Source organism: Dama dama, chromosome 27 (genome assembly GCF_033118175.1).
Source record: "Dama dama isolate Ldn47 chromosome 27, ASM3311817v1, whole genome shotgun sequence".
NCBI lineage: Eukaryota > Metazoa > Chordata > Mammalia > Artiodactyla > Cervidae > Dama > Dama dama.
Genome location: NC_083707.1, coordinates 37,975,804 through 37,997,919, shown reverse-complemented (window position 1 = coordinate 37,997,919; position 22,116 = coordinate 37,975,804). Strand labels below are relative to the sequence as shown.

Here is a 22,116-nt window from a genome sequence, read left to right as displayed (position 1 = left end):
CCAAAAAATAAAATGCCATTCCATGCAATCCAGTATCCCCTTGTGTCCATGTTAAGAATGTGTTTAGGGTTGGGGCAGCTGACTAGAGACAACTCTTCTTAAATCCTTTTCAGACCAGAATCATCTCTTTCATTTTCTGTAGCCAAATCTTCTCTGCTCTTAACTGAATTCTTCATGTTCTTTAGTAGATTTGAAGGTTGTTTTTGAGAAAAATCTAAGTCCTGACAAATTCTGGTCCACTTTTCTGGCTCAGCTCTGTGGGCAAGTGAGATGGCCTTTCATTCAGATGAGAATACCCATAGAAATCCCTTTACTTTGACAGCAGAACATCTAACTTGCTGCCTGCCCGTTAAATATCAGGACCATTTTGATCATGTTTTAGTCAACTTTAGTGAATATGGCCCTTTAGTCATGTATGAGTTCAACCATGGATTGACAGCAGCTCAGGGCTTACAAAAACTCAGGCCGTGGGACATTCAAAAAATAAAATTTGAGGATGTTGTACCTGAATCTCCTTCATTCTGACACTAAGCCAGGTTCACCTCCTTAGGTGTAGTTGTGGACCAGCCGGGGCCTCTCAGAAACGCTGTCATTACACTGCTCTTGGTTTTCCTAGACTATTTGTAGAAGGAATCATCCATTTCAATATCACTTATCTTTTGTAAAATCTCATTAGAATTTTTTGTCCAGGATGTATCCAGGATCCCTTCATTTAAAGAAAGCCACTGTTAATTTGGGAGAGCCGGGTTTGATCCCTGGATCAGGAAGATCCTCTGGAGAAGGAAATGGCAACCCACTCCAGTACTCTTGCCTGGAAAATCCCATGGACGGCGGAGTCTGGTAGGCTACCGTCCATGGGGTCGCAAAGAGTCGGACACAACTGAGCCACTTCACTTTCACTGTTAATTCCTCTAAGATTTTAATGTGTTGGAAGAAATGGTCTTTCCAGGTTAGTTTCTTTACCACACAAAGAAAATCTACAATCTGATATGTCCTGCCTGTTCAGATACAAGAAACTCTGAGCTCATTTTTGTTTTGTCTTCTTTTAAATTTTCCAAGGGATGTCTTTTTGTTTTAAACTCTTCACCTTTATTCTTTGTTGTCACAAGTAATTTCTTTCTTTTCTAAAATCCTTTTATTTTTCTCTTTTTTTAAACCCAGAATGCAGGAAGAGGCCACTTTTTTCCCAAATGCCAGCTTCACTTTCATTTTCCATTATAGGTATTATTGTAAAACACTTGGTCTACTAAGTTAGTGGTTTTTTTTTCCATCTATTTTTATTAGTTGGAGGCTAATTACTTTACAATATTGTAGTGGTTTTTGTCATACATTGACATGAATCAGCCATCTAAGTTAGTATTTAAAAATACTTTTATTCAAAGAACTATGCTAACAAATTAATTAAAGCTGAACAGTTAAAAGAAGCCTTTGAATTTGAAAAGCTATATTGAAAGAGTATTAGAGCATTAGCATTGTAATTCATGTGACAAATAGGGAAAGAACTATAATTTGTTGCTTTAATCATTTTAAGATACAGTTGTTTTATATTTACACAGTGATACTGTTGAAACTGTATTCTTTCTTTGTAAGTTATTTCAGTTAAACATTTTCTATTGAGAACTGTTATGGGGCAAAGAAGTATGCCTAGAAAACTAGTACTTGAATTATTTTCAGTTAATCTGACTTTTCAAAAGTTTGAGATGATGATCACATTCAGAACAATACTTTCAGCCAGTTGACAGCATGATTGTTTGTCAGGGAGGAGATCTAGCTTTGAATTCTAAGCATAAGTAAGAAAACCACTGTGACTAGAATATTTTCTTTGTTGGTGTTTTTATTTCCTCTTGTCTGTTTATCAAAATATTGGTGTTATGCTTAAGCTTTACTAAGACTAGTTCCGATAAAATAAACACTGCAATTCTAAACTGACATTTCTCTTTTAAATCCCTTAAGAGTCCAGCCCCTGGCACATGTAAAGATGTACAGGAAATATGGAGGACAAAACCCCTGCCCTTGTAGCATTTAACCCTGCTCAGCTTTTTGAAAGGTGAAAATTAACCAAACGCTCATCTTAATGAGCGTTTGATTTTTGAAATAGAAGTATAGAAGAGATTTTTATTTTTTATTTTCCCCTTTATTTTAATAAATCAACCAATAGCACCCATTATAGCTGCAGTTACGTGAACATAAAGTGAGGAAATGTTCATGCCTCTCTTTTACCCCCTACAGATACTGTCTGCCGTGTTCTGTCGAGTCTTAGCTGTGGCTCAGGAGATCTTTGCTGTGGTGCAGATCCTCTAGTTATGGTGCTCAGACTCAGTAGTTGCAGTACACAGGCTTAGTTGCCCTGCACCTAAGGATCTTAGTTCCCCGAGCAGAGATCAAACCCTCCTTCCCTGCATTGCAAGGCAGATTCTTATCTACTGGACCACCAGGAAGTCCCTACCATGTCCTGATTTGATATGATTAATCAAGAAAAGCTTCACAAATGAGCAAAACTCTCTTAGATACTCATCGACATTACATCTAATCCCTACTTTTTACTTTGCTCCTCCAGGCAATTACTTAATTTCAAATCATAAATTTTGGTCTAAGACTTAAAAAAAAAAACCACATTGTTTTCTAAAAGCATAAATTACTAAATTTCTTTCATTAAAACCCAACTACAACATAATGATATAAAACTCCTAAGTGGAAACACACATACTGCCTTGGGACTTAAAAAATAACATCTTTGTTTTATCTCATATTGTCACAAAAGATGTCCAAGTACTTTACAAAAATTAATTTTCCAGAATAGTTCAATGAGACATCTCTATACTCAATAACTGAGGTAATTGAGACAGCAACTAAGAGAGTTTTTCTATTCTTCATGTTGCATGGATTTGGGACCAAATCTGGTCATTCAGAAATCTGAAAAAAGTATTGTTTTATTTTTATTTTTTTATTTTTTTTGAAAAGAGTATTGTTTTAAATAGCCAGTTGTTTCATTTACCTAAGAATTTATTGCTAGACCATCAACTATGTAAAATTTTGTATTAAGACTCTTAGTTTAAAATTCTCATAAAATAGATGACATATTTCAGTACATACATTTCATATACTTCTTGGATACAATATACTTATTTACCTTTTTCTGTGTAACTTGGAGCCACAAGGATCAACCTTATTTACTGCCCAGTGTTACAATACAGGTATGTCTTACAGGGTTAGGAGCTGTTTGTCCTTCTACTAAGTAATGTCTTTGTGCCAGCTTTTTAGTTTTCTGCTTCCTCTCCTGCTGTCGTTTTCCTGCTGATGGTAGTTTCTTACTTCCTTCTCTTGTTTGGATTTAATCTATTGAGAGAAACCACCCAACTAGGCTTGTTAGAATCATCTTAAGCGAAGTACAGGTTCCAAGTGATGGTCTGTGGAATTCTCCAGCGAGTATCCAGGAAGGCCAGTGCATGGACTTTGTCACAGTAGCACTGGTTCTGAGAAGCTTGTCTGCATTACTTCTTGGTCCTGAGTAAAATTCTGTATTGAGTCAAGAGATAGTGCAAAGGTTATCCATGGACTTGAGGGAAAAGTCAAACTAATTATATTGTTCATATTCCTTCTGTTTTATGACTGCTTTGCCAAAAAGTCACATCTTTCTCTTTAATAAAAAATCAAGATTCTTAACCTAAGCAATATCTTTTTTCTGCTGTAAACTTAAGTCATATCTCCAACATAATAAACAGCAGGCCTATGGATGATTCACTTCCTTTTAAAAGAGATTACAAGTAAAACAATGAATGATTAATATGAGTAATCTGTCATGCCTCCAAAATAGATATCATGTAAATCACAAGAAAGGTCCAATCAGCCTCTATTATGTCTCCTTTCCTCTTTAAAATGATACAGATATTCAGAAAATTTTCCATTTACACTCGCTGTGATTCAGTCATGCTAACTGTGTACTGTATTATTTAAACCTCAGAATTCTTAGGTGTTAGTCCTTTCTTAAGTTTTGATAAGAGCACTTTTTCATTACTTGTTATGCAACAATGAATTGTAAGAATTGGTCCTGTGTTACGAGGAATAGAGATAAAACATGGTCTGGGACTTCCAATGGAGTAGACACAGCCCTTAAAATTAATACATGTAGGACATTTCACTTAAGGAGCAATCACATCTTTAACTGATCCTTATTTCTGTTTATCTATGTAGCTAAATGTGAAAATAACCCTTTGTTTTTTAAAAAGTAATTTTTAAAAATCTCCTAGAATTAGTTATCTCTAAACTTTCCATGGGTTTTTTTTTTTAGTTCTACCAGTTTATTGCTACCAACCCATCTCCCTCCACCCTCGTGCACACATGCGCAGTCATGTAACCCCATGAACTGCAGCCCGCCAGGCTCCTCTGTCCATGGATTTTTCCAGGCAAGAATACTGGAGTGGGTTGCCATTTCCTTCTTCATAAACTTTCCATGTTTTAAGTCACTTTTTGGAGGCTTGTAATTGAAGCACACACTGCTATCAATACGGACACAATTTAAATTAACTGCCAGGCTTAGGAACCAACACCTTCATGTCACCAGTCACTCTTTGGGCACTGGTTTTGCCCTTAAGGTGGAAGGAGTTTTGGAATTGTTTTTCTCCTGACAAGTTTTACTGAACAATGCAATAGAGAAGAGAAAACTTTTCATCATTTGGAAAGGATTTATTGGAAGTCTTTTTTTATGCTTTTTAAAAATTAAAGCTGTACCTTTCTGATATTAAATATAAAATATTTTTCTTAATGTATGGAAACAAACCAAGTTTAGACTGGTAGTAGAATGAGTGGCAATTTAGGAAGAGCATTTTACCTTTCAAATTGGAGTTAGGCATAGATATTAAAGTTTTCTATGCTATACAAGCTCTTTGAATCGCTACACATATACATATTGGCCGCACTGGGCCTTCATTGTTGCCCAGAGACTCTTTTTTTTGGTGTGCTCAGGCTTTCTCTAGTTGTGGTACACAGGCTTAGTTGCCTCACAACTTGTGGTATCTTAGTTCCTTGACCAGGTTTTGAACCTCTATCCCCTACATTGGAAGGTGGATTCTTAAAATCCACTGGACCACCCAAGAAGTCCCTGAATTGCTATATTGCATGCAGATGTAATTTATTATAACCCTCAGATATAAAATAACTCAAAATATTAACTTGTTTTCTTTTAAAATCCAAAAACTAGTCTTGAAACATCTGAATTTCTTAAAATTCATTTCCATTTAAATTTCTATATTGTTCAATAACAATCATTTCTAGGTATCTATTGTTCTAACCTAGAATAGCATCTTTAGATTAATTTATGCTTATCTAATCAGCAGAACTTGTTTTCATGGATTTTTTTTTTCATTCTTAAATGGTTTACAAACTTTCAACATGTGAGTATAGGCAATCCTCTTATCTCTACCTTTTCCCCTTCCGTTTCCCTTTGGTTTCTTTATCTCTTATCTATCCTTTCTTGATGATTAGTTAGATATGGGTATTATTGAAGCAAAAGTCATTAATTAGACATTTCCCAGGGCTGCCTTGCCCTTCTTGTTATGGTCAACACGCTCCCCTAACTGTTCCATTGGTCATATCAACCAGTTTTTGTTCCGCTCTGACCAAACAGTACTGTCCATGGTGTTACCACTACCTAAGAAACATGATACATTCATTTAATTCCATGTTGCAACACAAAATTGAATTATAGCAGGATTGTCAGTCACAGTGAGCAGTTGGGACTTTTCACTTGCACAGACTCAAGGCCCTGCTTTAAGGCTAAAGTAAAGGATCTCAAGGTGAGGAATTCTTATTTGGTTAACTTCTACCAGGAAATGTCAGCACCTTGTTTTTTATCTTCTAGGAACCAAAGAAGTTGTTGTAAGTGTGGATGACAATGGAATCATTTCTTTGAACTTTGAATGTGATCAGATGGCTCCAAGTTCTGAGTTCACCTGGTCCAAAGATTATGTGCCCACGGAGGACTCTCCGAGATTAGAGGTTGAAAGCAAAGGCAACAAGTATGTACTGTTTCAGTCGTAACTATGGGTTTCCTTTTCATGAAAGGAGAGTGAAGCAAGCTGTTCTCCATGTCAATTAAGAGAATGAAATCACACATATTTTTATCTGGTAATGTGAAAAGTGATAACCAGTATAAACCTTAAAAAATAACAATCCTTATAAAGTACTTTTCACATTATTCGATTTAAAATGCTTTCTCATATGTTATCTTATTGTTGACTGAAAAAAAGGTAAGAATTACATTTTATTTGGGGCAAAAATGAGGACTATAGCCCATGAGACAGCCTTTCAGGTAGCTCTGAGTAACTGCTGCAACAAAGTAGGTGGAAAGGTCAGAATAGATGTGATTTTGGTGAAGGGGAAAGTGAGCAGTCAAGCACATGTTTTGGCAGAAGCTTGCTGCTAGTCATGAGGAGCAGATGTTAATGACTTTAGTGCTTCTCTAGATATAAGAAGGTGCAAGACATTGTTGTTCAGTCGCTAAGTCATGTCTGACTCTTTGAGACACCACGAACTGCAGCACACCAGTCTCTCTGTCCTCCAGAATCTCTCGGAGTTTGCCCAAACTCGTGTCCATAGAGTTAGGGATGCCATACAACCATCTCATCTTTTCTTTCACTTGGCAAGAAGTTAAGCTCATAAAATCTTCTGAAAAACACCCAACTATCTAAAGTCCCGTTCTGCCAGTTTTTCCCAGAGCACAGACTGCCTCATTCCTGATCTCTGCCCTGAACTCCTTTTGGGGTGTGTTGAAGGTCAGCAACTGTAGTGGCCAGTGGCTTCATCCTTGTAGAGGCAGATGGCAAGCAACAATTTTTAGTTGGCATCATTTATGGTGCAAGAAAAGCTTTGATTGACATTAAAGTGAACTTTAAAGATGATTCTCATTATTCTACGAGATAGAAATCTTAAAGTAATGGTGAGGATCCTTTTGGGGAGATGGGTAAGGAAGAACTTGCTGATTCAAGTTCTGGTAAATTAAACGGATTAGGTATAATCTGTTCTGGTTTTTCACCACCACTTGTGAGAGACGCAGTACTGCCCTGGAACAAACTCTATAGGAGAGAGAAGCATGGGAGAGGTGATCTCAAGTCACAGCTTTACTAGGAGCCCAGCTTTACCAGGAGCCTCTGTGTGACCTGGGGCAGCTTTTAATTTCATGGACCTCCAGTTTCCTTCTCTGTAAAACAGAAGACAGTGAAGGGGATTAATTTTATGATCTGTTACTTCCTTCAACCTCAAGATTCTGAGTTTTTTTATTTCATCTTACTTATCAAGCTTTGTATCTTTATAGTGCCAACCAGATTAGATTACATTTGATAAAGCACAATATTCCTAAGTATTATTTCTATTACAAAAAAATCCAATATATCCCAAATTAAAAGAAAGTAGTAGTAATTTTGTTGGAGAGAAGAGCAAGGAAATACTCTATATAATTAAAAGACATTCTGCTGTCACTGTGCTGTAAGATCCTTGAAGTAAAACATAATTTTGGTCAAAGGAAAGACAATCAAACTGTAACTATTTCTTCCTTGACTAACTTGACAAACATATAAATGTTTGGATGACCTTAGACACTGACTAGCTATGTGACTCACAAAAGTTAGAAAACAAAGTCAACTAGACCATTGACCCATACATTCATTCCACAAGTATTTATTAAGCACATAGTATGTGCCAGATAAGGTATGGATGCTGGAAGTCACAACAGTGAACAAAACAGATCTCGTCCCTAAAGACACAAAGTGGAGGCATGTAGTCAATGAAGTATGCCATGTAATAACCTCCAAAATGGGAAGTGCAAGGAGTGACATAACAGGGGCATTGGGTGGTTCTGCCCTGTGAAGAAAAGGATTTTCAGGCTGCCCAGCGAGGGTTGACCAGCTGAAAATCTCTTTACTTGGGATATGCATTGATATGCATCGTAGCTTGGGGATGGAAAATTGGTACCATCTCCTCGTCCCATCACCATCACCCCATGGGAGGAGGTCAGGAAAGCCTTCCCAGAAGCAGCAAGAGTGGGTGAGCGTTAGGTCAGCAAGGCAGATGGAACACATGCTCCATGTGATGGGAGCAACATGTGCAGATGGCTGGAGACAGGGCAGGGCACAGCCCCCAGACCCTACACAACCTCACTTCTTATAAAACATTCTGTTCTGAAGGACGAAAATGACCTTCAAAGACCTCGGGACGGAAGACTTGGGCATTTACTCCTGCGATGTCACAGACACTGATGGAATAGCATCGAGCTACTTGATAGATGAGGAAGGTAGGTCAAAATCAGTTCATTCATGGGTCGACTCCTGCTTTGATTTCTCACTGGTTCTCCAGGATTAAGTGACTTCTGTTTTAGCAGTTCAAGCTGTAATTGTTCTCATTTTCTCCCTACAGAATTGAAACGTTTGCTTGCTCTCAGCCAAGAACACAAGTTCCCAAGTAAGTGTCCACAATACACTCACAGAGTTCAGCCATGGCACTAGACAATTCTGACAGGATCAAGAGAGGATGCTCTTGAGAACGTATAATGGAACATACATTGGTAGCTGCAGATGTGCTTTCCAAAGGGGCTGCTTTTAGTTTTCCCTTTGTTCTCCAGAAACACAAAGAACAGTGACAGGAGACATGTCCCATGCTCTGCTACGTAGAGCACCGTCAGGTTACGTAGGTGTAACAGCTGAGTAGTTACATTCTTCATCTTTTGCTACACATTTTGGAATATTATATATCTATACACACACATATATATGTATCTTCTAGACACAGTAATTTGTATATCTTTTAGGCAAACAGCTCTTTCTAAGCAATTTAATGTTAGCGTTTAATAGAAGGACCATACCTCTAAATAAAGACAATCTAAAGATAGTACCCTATGGGGTGTCCCTGATGGCTCAGTGGTAAATAACCCGCCTGCCAATGCAGGAGACCTGGGTATGATCCCCAGGTATGATCCCCCTGCAAAGATCCCCGGGAGAAGGAAATAGCAACCCCCTCCAGTATTCTTGCCTGGGAAATCCTTTGGACAGAGGAGCCTGGTGGGCTACAGTCCATGGGGTTGCAAGAGAGTCGGACATGACTTAGCGACTAAACAACAACAAAGACAGTACCTTACACTTTAAGTTCCTGAAAAATAGTGTAAAGATGCCTTGATCAGAGTAAGAATCTCTCTGAACTATCATCAAACCCTTCAATGAAGCACCCTCTACATAAAAGATTAATTTCTACAGTTGACACCTAAGAGAAGAGAAAGAAGTCTGAAACGATACTTGGAAAGTTCCACTGACCTGATTGGGTCTGTTAACATTGGTACCCACTGGCCAAAGTAGCGAAGCGTCCGAAAAGCTACACTCTGAAAAAACAGAGTGATAGCATCACTCATTCTTTTAATTCAGAAATTTTGTTTTCCATCCTTAATCCCTAAGATATAACTTCTTCACTAATACAAGAGTTTCAGGAACCCAGGAAACCATACCCTGACCCCAAACTATAGGCAAAACTTTGTATGTTGTATGTATGCATATTTCTAGGGAGAGGGCCTCCAGCTTTCCTGAGATTCTCAGCAGAGCTGTGATTAAAAAACAAAGCTCTAAAACCAGTTGCCTGACCTCTTCACATTCCAAAAGAATACATGTCGTGCTTCATGGTGTGGCTGGGTGCTGGTGATTACTGGCCTCAGTTGGAATGTTCGCAAAACTAGCTTAATTCAGCAGAGCATAGTGGGATGCCTGTGGGGTGTGAGTGCTGGATGCAGGCTTTCTGAATTCCAGGGGAGAACCACTTCTCTTCTGTAAGCTTATTCACCATAAAACTGGAAAAGTAATACCGTGAATGGTGTCTTAAAAGCTATTTCTTTTTAAATTGTAAGAGCAGAGGTTGGCCTGGGCTCTCTTTGTTCTGTGCTCTGTGAACCTGAACAACTCACCCCACTCCCCCAAGGTCTTAGTTTCTTTTCCAGGAATGGCTGTTATAATGATTAACAGCCCCCATCATATAGAGGCGCTGTGAGAGCCAGTCAACAGGGCATCGATCCTTGAACTCTTCAGGGAAAATATAAATACTTATTGAAACAGAGCAGTGATCTAGACAAACCCACTTGCAAAAGGGTTGTCTGCCGACCGTACAGATGTCCTCCCTTTCTGTTCCCTGCGCTGTGATGCGGGGGAATGGAAGAGAGCGTCACGGTGCCCAGCACAGCTGGAGCCTGTGAATGCTCCCACTGTCTATCATGCAGAGCAGAAAGAGCAGCACCCACTAATCTAGTTAGTCAGACAGTAAACATTGACCAAGTGTCTAGGCAACAGCTGCTCCTAATGATGTTTACATTTAGCTTAAAGGATGGAGAGGAGAGAAGTTAGGGTGTTACCATAGAACTGGAGGCACCCAGACTCCCCACAGTCCAGTGATCATATGGCCTTGCAGGTAGTAACTGCCTGCTGTCCCTGTCATTTATGCTGAGATATTTTATTCTGCATGAGCGTCAACACTGGTTGCTGGCTGTAGGAGAGAGAGGAGCAGCAAACTCAGGGACCCTTCTATTAGAGACCAAGTGTGTTTTGGGTCAGCTCAGAGAAAACCCAAGGAGGCATTAAAAACTCTGACGTGAAAGCATAACTCTCCCAACCAGAGGGAACTTCTGTGAGCCCCTTGAAGCAGCGTTTAAATATCAGAGCTTCAGTTCCTTTCGTTGCTGTTGGATCAGGCAGGTCACTACGTGAATGTCTTCAGAGATCTGATGACAGGGTCAAAGCAGCATATCCAATTTCTCAATTTATAGGCACTTCTTCTTAGTATATGTTGATGAATAATTAAGTCATCTTCTTGAGATTTTGTAAGGTCTTAAACGGTCTCATTCCTTACAGATTGTAATAAAGACTGTGGTGTTCCTTTATTCCAGGGCACAGTAAATTCTCCTATTTTAAGCTGTTTTCAAAAATATTTTGAAAACCACTAAACATATGCCTTAAGCCTACAAATAACAGATATTTTGCTGGAGCAAATTAACTGCCAGAGAAAAGAGCCTAAGGAAATTTAGGGCTGAGCAGAAGAAAAAAATATATATATATATAAAGCTAAAAATAGAAAACAACCTAGCCTGTCTTGCCAGTTGTGATACTAAATTGCAGTGTAGAAAGTCGGTTTATTGAATATATATCTGTGTATGTATATATATATCAAAACTATACACATATATATATTCATGGTATGTGGGGGAGGGAAGATATATTTCAGTATCAGCAATGTCCTGCAGGCCTCTTGCCTTTTGAGATGAACTGCACTCTGTCTGTGGAATATGTGTCTTTCTAAATAAATCCACTTTCACGTAAAAAAACAAAACCATTCCACATAATATATTTTTTATTTGTAGGCACTGGTTATTGTCCCACTTGTATATGCACATTTATACATATACTCCATGTATGCAGATATGCACAAGCACATATACACAAATTATATCTATTTGGTATGTCCTCTTAGGTGAAAATATATTTTATAATTGGTGGTTATAGGGTGTTGTTTAAACAACTGGAGGAAGAGTCACCAAAATATTAATAGCCACCCTTATAGAGTACCTATTATATGCTGTTTATAGGGTGCGTAAATAGAATGTGTTATTTAAACTCCCTAGTGACCTTAAAAGGGTCAGTAAGTACCGTGGTGATCTAATTTTAGAGATGAAGAAAGTGAGGCTCAGAGAGGTTAAGTAACTAGACCAAAAGGACACAGCTGGTACCCGGGGTGAAGAAACCTGGGTGGTCTGACACTAACCAGAACATGGACTGTTTCTGTGTGTGCACCTGCCTGGTGAACCTTGGCGGCCTGTGCTCCCCAGAGGATGTCCGTATTACTCAGGGCAGTGAGCATTAAGGGCTCTGGAGGCTTCCAGGAGAGTGTGTCCCTGCCACCAACCCCCACACACTGGGCTTCTTCATAACTGCATCACTCGTGTATGAGATTCCCTGGAATGAGATCACACTTCTCTGGAAGAGACTCTCCTCTCTACTCCCCTTGAGACTTACTTGTAGCAAGCAGGAGCATCCTGTAGGGAGAAGGCTTAGCCCCTGCTCTCACCACCCTGGGGTCTGTTCTTGATCTGTTCTTACTGGAAAACCACTAGTGTTCTTCAGAGCGGATGGCCGGGACCGAGAGATCACTAAGTAGAGGGAATGACCCTGATCTCAGCTCTGCCATGTCCTGGGTTTTGTCATCAGTAAAATCAGGGAATAAAGAGAAGTCGCCTTTCTTGAGCACAGTGGTTATTTACGGTGGCTCACTGCGTTCTGGTACCATAGTCACTCTTGGTGACCTATGAGGCAGGTAATATCCATGTCAGCAGGTGAAGACCACAGGGTTTCAGGAGCAGGTGACTGTGCTCAATCGAGGTGTGACATCAGAGCCCACCTCTGGTCACAGGGGCAACCCACAGAAGATGAAGTCTGAGCCTCCTTTCACCTCTGCACGGAATGACTCTATAACTGATGTTCACATGAATATGGAATAGTGCAAAGGAAAGGCATCCTTGAAGCTTAAAAAGGGTAGTTTTAGAGAAATGATGCAATAAACTTGTTTACAAAATAGAAACAGACTCACAGACTTAGAGAACAAACATGGTTGGGGGAGAGGGTGGAGGGGTAGTTAACTTGGGATTGATGTTTACACACTGCTATATTTAAAATGAATAACCAACAGGTCCTACTGTATAGCACAGGGAACTCTTCTCAATGTTATGTAGCAACCTAAATGAGAGAAGTATTTGAAAAAGAATAGATTCATGTATATGTATAACTGAATCACTTTGCTATACACCTGAAATTATCACAGCATTGTTAATCAACTAAAACATAAAATAGAAAAAGAAAAGGATACTTTTGCTATAAATATAAAGAAATATTAATGTACATCTGGTACAAGTTTATACCAAACTTATAATTGCTTATAATTTAAAATGTAGCATATGCTAAAGTTTTAAGATATGTTAAACATATCTTTAAATTTTGAGATATGTTTAAGAATAGTTGAGAGAAAGCAAAGTGTGGTTTTCCCTAATAAAAGTGAAGGACTACAAAACTTTGAGAAACAACCATCCTTTTCCACAAAGCATGTCCAGGAATCACCTCTGATGTAGATCTTTTGGCTGGAGAAGTCTTTGTAGAGAACATTTTCAAGTTACAGGAAATTCAGAAGCTGATTTTGGGAGATGTCAGCCAACTTTTTAAAAATTTCACTCATGTTCAAATGGCTTAAGATATACAGGTGTAAATCAGAAATATTTTATAGTTCTTAACTTTCTATGTGAAGTAAAGTATACTGTATTTTAATATAGCTTCTTGATCATGACTTGCTTATTTGCATCTGAAAAATTTTGCTTAATCTAAGAACTTAAACGAACTGATATACCACTGGGATGGATAGACTTTAAATGACAAGCTAGTTCATCTTACATATACAGCAAAATAAATTCTTAAGATTCATTTCTTAAACAGCTTAAAGAACCTCCAAATTGAGTTATTTTGTTGAAAAAATAAAATTTAACTCTTTTCCAAATATTTTGAGGAAAGTATATAATTATAATTATATACTGTAATTAAATCATTGCATGTTGTAGCAGGAAAATATCTGGGCCAACAAGGACATTTGGTTCAATTCCATCCATTTACAGAGGAGTCAGGTGGGGCCCAGAGATGGGAAATGAACTATCTCCCATCACAATTCATTAGCAGCAGACCTTGCCCTACAGGGAACAGCTCTGGACTCTTCATCACACTGTTATTATCCCTAAATAATCCTAACCATACCAGATAATCACAATGGTATGATCACTCACCTAAAGCCAGACATCCTGGAATGCAAAGTCAAGTGGGTCTTAGGAAGCATCACTATGAACAAAGCTAGTGGAGGTGATGGAATTCCAGTTGAGCTATTTCAAATCCTGAAAGATGATGTTGTGAAAGTGCTGCACTCAATATGTCAGCAAATATGGAAAACTCATCAGTGTCCACAGGACTGGAAAAGGTCAGTTTTCATTCCAATCCCAAAGAAAGGCAATGCCAAAGAATGCTCAAACTACCACACAATTGCATTCATCTCACACACTAGTAAAGTAATGCTTAAAATTCTCCAAGCCACGCTTCAGCAATACATGAACCGTGAACTTCCAGATGTTCAAGCTGGATTTAGAAAAGGCAGAGGAACCAGAGATCAAGTTGCCAACATCTGTTGGATCATCGAAAAAGCAAGAGAGTTCCAGAAAAACGTCTATTTCTGCTTTATTGACTATGCCAAAGCCTTTGACTGTGAGAATCACAATAAACTGGGGAAAATTCTGAAAGAGATGGGAATACCAGACCACCTGACCTGCCTCTTGAGAAATCTGTATGCAGGTCAGGAAGCAACAATTAGAACTGGACATGGAACAACAGAATGGCTCCAAATCGGGAAAGGAGTACATCAAGGCTGTATATTATCATCCTGCTTATTTAACTTATATGCAGAGAATATCATGAGAAACGCTGGGCTGGATGAAGCACAAGCTGGAATCAAGATTGCTGGGAGAAATATCAATAACCTCAGATATGCAGATGACACCACCCTTATGGCAGAAATCAAAGAACTAAAGAGCTTCTTGATGAAAGTGAAAGAGGAGAATGAAAAAGTTGGCTTAAAACTCAACATTCAGAAAACTAAGATCATGACATCTGGTCCCATCACTTCATGGCAAATAGATGGGGAAACAGTGGAAACAGTGACAGACTTTATTTTCTGGGTCTCCAAAATCACTGCAGATGGTGACTACAGCCATGAAATTAAAAGACAGTTGCTCCTTGAAAGAAAAGTTATGACCAACCTAGACAGCATATTAAAAAGCAGAGATATTACTTTGCCAACAAAGATCTGTCTAGTCAAAGCTATGGTTTTGCCAGTAGTCATGTATGGATGTGTGAGTTGAACTATAAAGAAAGCTGAGTGCCAAAGAATTGATGCTTTTGAACTGTGGTGTTGGAGAAGACTCTTGAGAGTGCCTTGGACAGCAAGGGGCTCAAACCACCCAATCCTAAAGGAAATCAGTCCTGAATGTTCATTGGAAGGACTGATGCTGAAGCTGAAACTTCAATACTTTGGCCGCCTCATGTGAAGAATTGACTCATTGGAAAAGACCCTGATGCTGGGAAAAATTGAAGGCAGGAGGAGGAGGGGATGACAGAGGGGGAGATGGTTGGATGGCATCACTGACTCAATAGACAAGAGTTTGAGTAAACTCTGGGAGTTGGTGATGGACAGGGAGGCCTGATGTGCTGCAGTCCATGGGGTTGCAAAGAGTTGGACCCGACTGAGCAACTGAACTGAATTGAACTGAATCGTAATGAAAGTTAACCATAGAAAGTCACAAAGGTTAGCTGAACGACCCTGGGAGGTAAGGTCATCTCCCTCATTTTTAGTTACAACATCTATGATAGTCAGGATGAGAACCCAGTTCTACTGTCCCTCCATAGCAAGTTTTCCTACAGTGCTCTCACTACCTCTGCTTCTATTGTTTTCCACTTGTTGAAAAAATCTATACAATACAATTGGTCATCAGTATAATTACTACTCTTATTTTATTTTTCACAGCGGTCCCAGTTAAATCAGAATTGGCAGTGGAAATTTTGGAGAAAGGCCAGGTCCGGTTCTGGATGCAGGCTGAGAAGCTGTCTGCCAATGCCAAAGTCAACTACATATTTAATGACAAGGAGATTTTTGAAGGGCCGGTGGGTTTTATACTTTTTAGATTTTTAAACATATTGTTATAAGATGTCTAATAGGGCTGGGAAAGCCCTATTTGAATGCAAATAAGTTGTAATAAAAACCACTGAACGTGGGGTGGGGGGTTTAAATCATTTCACAAGTGGGAAATGTGAAAGGAAATATAGATTGATTATATCATATTACCCAAGTAAAATGGGAATCTAAAAACAATTTTTTGATAACATTTTGTGATTTGGGATAATGAAACTTTAGTATTTAAAAAAGTAAATGTCAGACTTTTAATAATTACTTCTGGTCAAGGTCAGCAATTCTACATATTTTTATTTTTCTGGATACAGTTTTTTGAAACTTTGCTCATTAAAAAAGTGTTAACAAGGAATTTTATTAGATTATGATAATTTGGAGTTTGTGTGTTTATTTTACATGGCTTATTATCATCCTATCTCACATATTTCCTCTCTTTTCCTTTTCACACTGAAGAAATATAAGATGCATATTGACCGAAACACTGGTATAATTGAAATGTTTATGGAAAAACTACAGGATGAGGATGAAGGCACATATACCTTCCAGGTTCAAGATGGAAGAGCAACTGGCCATTCTACCCTTGTTCTCATTGGAGATGGTGAGAGTTCTATGAAATATTATCTGAAAACCTTTGCTACTTCCTTCAATGTAAATACCCCACCACAGGAAAGTAGTCATGTGGGAGAAGCAGGAATTATTTCTTGATTGGATTCCAGTCTTCAAAGTGCAATTTACAGCTAATACTTTCCATAGTACTTAATTTCCTAGAAATGAAAGTTCATTTAAAAGGACACCAAAGTTATCACTGGCCCACAGGCAAGACTGCACTTAAATTATCTCATATATAAACAAGTAGTTATCACTAAAATTCTCCAGTGAGGGATACTACAATACAACCCAGACTATATTATGTCTCAGAAACTATGAAACTCTCTTGTAATGTGTACCTGCTTTAAATTACTTAAATGAAGAAGAAAAATTTTCATGAGCAGAGCATGTCAAATCAGTTAATCATCCATTACAACTCAGTTGTATGGCAGCTCTTATTAGCCAGTGTGGAAATCACCAAGATTTAAAATGTAGTATTTAATAAAGCAATGGAAATGCTGGCCAGGTCTGTACATTTGCAATAGCCAAAGCTATTTCACTGTTTCCTGACTTCATGACCTTGAACAAGTTTCTTAGCCTTCCTATGCTTTTTTCTTCATCTATGAATAATGAAAACAAATAGGGTGGTCTGATGTGAGTGTTATAATAATGAAAGTAAATAACTTAGCACAGTGACTGGCATGTACATTTATACTGCCCAACTTTATTTCATATTTGTTTTTCGATTTTCAGTTTATAAAAAGCTCCAGAAAGAAGCTGAATTCCAGCGTCAAGAATGGATCAGGAAACAAGGTAAAAGTAGGCAGTGAATAAAGAGAAAGCTTCAATTTCTTGAACAAAATATTCTAAGGTTATTTCCATAACAAACTAAAATGAATATTATTGCTTTGTTAATAATGCCCTGATAAATAAAAATAATTGAAAATATTTATCACTACAAATGATTAAAATATTACACATTTTATTACACATTTAAAAATATTAAAAAACTAAATTTTTAATTTCAAAAATTTCACTTTAAACATAAGTCAACTTAGAATTTAAGAATGAGTTTGGATTTTTGCATTCATGATTAACATTGCTGCTTACTGATGTCATTAAAATTTTATAGGTCCACATTTCGTTGAGTATTTGAGCTGGGAAGTGACTGGTGAATGTAATGTACTATTAAAATGCAAGGTAAGAAGTAGATAAATTTTTAATAATTTGGTACAAAGAGAATAAAAAAATAGAATGTGAGAAGAAAAGGAAGATCAATTTCTTATCTCCTCCATTCTTATCTCCTCTTATCTCTTATCATTTGCACCAAAATGATAAGTGACATGCCCTTACTGTTGAATGCTACTGTAATCATTGCTTGGTAAGAAATATTTAAAATAAAACAATATAAAAATATGAAAGTCAAGATGATTGTTTTAATTCATTACACATGCCCTAGTTAATAAAAACAGACTTTTTTTTATTAAGACTTTTTTTTAAAAAAAAAGCAGTTTTAGGTTCAGGGCAAAATTGAGGGGAAAGGTACACAGATTTCCCACTTACTCCTGTCCCTATATGTGCATAGCCTTCTTCATTATCAACATGCTCACCAAAATGGTACAAGGGTTACAACTGATGGACCCACATGGACACATCATCACCCAAAGTCCATAGTTTACATTCTGGTTCACTCTGTGAGTGTGCACAAACGTATAAAAACCTGTATCCATCATTAGTGTATCATACGGAGTATTTTCACTGCCCCCCAAAAGCCTTGTGCACTGCCTGCTCATCCTTCACTAACCCTCCCCCAACATCTGCTGCCCCGCACTTTGCATCACGTGGGATCTTAGTTCCCAAACCAGGGATCAAACCTGCATCCCCTGCATTGGAACACTTAATCATTGGTTCTTAATCATTGGTTCTTAATCATTGGACCACCAGGGAAGTCCCTGAAATTGTTTTCTTGATTTGTATGAAGTCTTTACCTTTTCATACAATCATAATTATACAAGAAATACATGAATCTACTCTCTGTCATAAAAGGTTCTAACGTTATAGATAAAGCTTAAGATCCCTTTAAGCATATGAAGTCGTTTAGCCCATCTGAAATTTGTGAGATGATGTATGGATATAGGATTTAAATGAATTTCCTAAAAATTGCTAAGCGACTAATTTATTAAGCCATACTTGATGGATCTAACTAAACTTACTGCAGTAATCATTTTGCAAAAATGCATCTATCAAATCATTATGTTGTATACAGTAGACATATGCCATATTATATGAATTATATCTCAATAAAATTGCAAAATATCTAATTTAAAAGATTTCTTAACCATATTTCCTCTTCACATTTATTTGCAAAGCTTCATTTATCTTACAAAAGTAGTTAGCTATAGATTGGGGCTTCCACATTCTGATACTTTGATAAAGTCATTTGTTTTTGTGACACAGACTATTATTTTAATCTAATGGGAATTGTCTTCCTTTGGATTTCAAATTTTTATATTTTACTTAAGTCTGTTTGTTAGTTTGTATGTTTCTATGCTTTATTGTCCACGAGATGATTTTAAAGTCTATTTTTTTTTTCTGCTGGAAATAAAGATACTATTGATTTAGGTTTATTCTTTTGTATCCATTTTATTCTAAACTCTAACAGTTAAAACAACTCTCAGTTGATTTCTCTTGAAATCTCTACTTTTTCTTATATCCAATGCTACATTAAGAATTATTTAATTTCATAAGAATAGCATTCCTTTATCTTGAGAAGCATAACTACTCTTTTTCTCCTAGGTGGCGAATATTAAGAAAGAGACTAGTATTATATGGTACAAAGATGATAGGGAGATTTCTGTGGATGAAAAGCATGACTTTAAGGACGGCATATGTACCCTCCTTATAACAGAGGTAGGTGACTATAAATATAAAATGCAGCATATTACTTCTGTACCCCACGTTCTTCCAAAATACAGAGACTAGATTATGTGTTCCTTTGCCCCGGGCCTAGATCCTTGCCCTGACGTCACCCAAAAAGTAAGCGGTAAAGACGCAAAGCTCCTCTCACTTTGTGATAAGTGAGGGTTTGTCAGACATCCAAACAGTGTTGGCAGGACGCCACAACTCTTGCCTGTCTGAGCTAGTTTTTCTCATAGATGGGTGAGTGGCAGGGCAGTTAAGCATTCTGTTCTTTGCTCTTCAGCTTCAACTGGGTCCCTAAAGATACAGAGACAATCAGACATAGGATTTATTTCAGTATAGATTTTTATCTACTTTTTGCCTAAAAGAAGCTACCTTTCAAATACATGTGCTCATTAGTTTTTAAAATGAAGGCAGAGCAAAGGATGAGGACTTTAAGCCTCAAGTCAATTGTCACCTTAGAGGGTGAAAACTCCGGGCTGCTGGCTAGCCCAGTTTTGATGGATAGTCCCTCTGCGAACTGGTCATTGCTCACACGCCTGGCTGCTTGTTCAGTGTGTTTCGATGGCAGTTCTATAAATCATGGGTCCTGAAAAATGCAAATGCCATATCCTGAGGCTACAATAAGCTGCAGTGTGGTGTATCTCTTCTCCCTTTAGTTTTCCAAGAAAGACGCTGGGATTTATGAAGTTGTCCTGAAAGACGACAGAGGAAAAGATAAGAGCAGATTGAAGCTTCTGGATGAAGGTCAGTCCGCCGGGGTCCATTCTGTGTGTTCCATACACAAATGAGTTCCATACACAAATGAATTCTAAGTGAGACTGAACTGGGTGATTCAAGCCATGCTCATCTTTTGTCCATAGGTTTTGTTTTAATTGCCATTACAGCAGAGCAAATTTTATTAAAAAACAAAAACTTCACTTTTAGTCTTCCTTGAAAGTCAGAAATGTAGTTTTGATCCTCAGAGAATGTATAGTCGACAGTCCACTAGAGGTCTGTTTTCAATATCTGTTTCAAATATGTCTGTTTCAAATATTTTATCATTTTTGTTTCAAACCTGTGAAGAATGTTCCAGGATCAAATACTACCATGAATAGCATGTCTCAAAATAGTCCACTAATTAAAAGGTGGCAAGAAAGGTTATACATGGAATGCAAAGCCTCTCAGTTAGTAGAAGAGCAAGAAAACAATTTCCATTTTCCCAAGACCTCTGATGACAATGATATCATGATAAAGAAAACCTATATGGGATGCCCACATTTCCAATTTTGTTCCCTAGCAAGATCTTTAACAACATTGCTGACGAACAGCAGAGGTCTGACTTCAATTTTACCTTCCTACTCTTGGTGGAGGCAGGACTCAATGTGCTTTTTGTTTATTGGCAAAAAGCATTAATTAGGCTGAGAAATATCAGGGAATTTAGATAGTTAATTCACCATGGGTTGATGCCACAGATAAGAAGACTTCCTCTAATGTAAATGAAGCCTTCCTGGTACTTAGGAAGAAGGGAATTCTAAAGCAAAAAACATTCCTGGAAATCTCATTGTGGCTTTTTCTCTAGAATGTAAATATGGTGACAGTTTACAAAGAATTCGAGGGAATAAAAACATCAAAATCAGAGCAGAGATCTTTTAAAACTTGATAAACAATTGAGTTCTTTGACCAAAGAGCATATATTACCAATTGGTCAATAAGTCCATCTTGTGACAGGATGCTTTTGAAAGTGTATGTGACTAATTGTGTGAGATTGAACTTGACATTGAGCATTTTTATGCTAAAACTTTATGAATCTCTTTCCACAGCCTTTAAAGAGCTAATGACTGAAGTATGTAAAACAATAGGTAAGTTCTCACAAGGCAATACTTTCTTATTCTCTGGGGGTGGGCTTGGTTTTGTTCAGTCGTGTCTGATTCTTTGTGACACCATGGACTGTAGCACCTCAGGCTCCTCTGTCCATGGACTTCTCCAGGCAAGAATACTGGAGTGGGTTGCTATTTCCTTCTCCAGGGGATCTCCTTGACCCAGGGATCAAACCTGTGTCTCCTGCATTAGCAGGAGAATTCTTTACCACTGAGCCACCTGGGAAGTCTGGGATGGACTTACAGGTGTGTGAAATACGTGTTTTCTTCTTGCAGCTTTGTCTGCGACAGATCTGAAGATCCAGAGCACAGCTGAGGGCATCCGGCTTTACTCTTTTGTTACTTACTACGTGGATGATCTGAAAGTTAACTGGTCCCACAAGTAAGTGAATAAAAACCCAAGTGCTGTGTGGAAGTCCTTACTCCACTCGGAGGAAGGACTAGGGAAAACAACAGCCCTCTGTTGCACTCAGGTAAGGAGCCTTCTTACTTCTCAGGTCTGATGTTGAGAAGTGTAGGACAGAAACATCCAGGCCATCCCTTCAGTGTGAAGTTAGCACCATCCCTTAGCATGGATGTGGTGAGGCCAGTCATGGCTTGGAACATCTGTCTCCATGATCTGTTGTTGTTCAGTCGCTCAATTGTGTCTGACTCTTTGCAACCCCATGGAGTGCAGCACGCCAGGTTCCTCTGTCTTCCACTATTTCCCAGAGTTTGCTCAAACTCATTTCATTGAGTCGGTGATGCCATCCAACCATCTCATCCTCTGTCACCCCGTTCTCAAATCACAATTTGTATACGCCTCTGTAACATTACCTCCACCTCCACACAATCACACTTTGCCAGATTCTTATCAGGTCTTTCCAAACACACCTCACCCATGCTGTGCTCTGGGCAAAACTGCAGCAGCCTTCACCAAATTTCCTGTTGTGTGACTTACAGCTCATTGACCCAGAAGCCTGATCCAAAG

The 22,116-nt window shown here is 38.2% G+C and overlaps 1 protein-coding gene across 1 annotated transcript in view; it reads left to right on the top strand.

The window, feature by feature from the left end:
- MYOM1 (myomesin 1) overlaps positions 1 to 22,116 on the top strand; it is a 147,019-nt gene that overhangs the window by 113,054 nt on the left and 11,849 nt on the right. Inside the window, exons 23-33 of the mRNA XM_061131273.1 lie at positions 5,858 to 6,014; positions 8,178 to 8,284; positions 8,407 to 8,451; positions 15,619 to 15,755; positions 16,234 to 16,378; positions 17,122 to 17,181; positions 17,501 to 17,568; positions 19,165 to 19,278; positions 19,947 to 20,034; positions 21,090 to 21,128; positions 21,423 to 21,528. Of these exons, the coding sequence (XP_060987256.1) occupies positions 5,858 to 6,014; positions 8,178 to 8,284; positions 8,407 to 8,451; positions 15,619 to 15,755; positions 16,234 to 16,378; positions 17,122 to 17,181; positions 17,501 to 17,568; positions 19,165 to 19,278; positions 19,947 to 20,034; positions 21,090 to 21,128; positions 21,423 to 21,528 (1,066 nt within the window). The remainder of the gene's footprint in view (positions 1 to 5,857; positions 6,015 to 8,177; positions 8,285 to 8,406; positions 8,452 to 15,618; positions 15,756 to 16,233; positions 16,379 to 17,121; positions 17,182 to 17,500; positions 17,569 to 19,164; positions 19,279 to 19,946; positions 20,035 to 21,089; positions 21,129 to 21,422; positions 21,529 to 22,116) is intronic.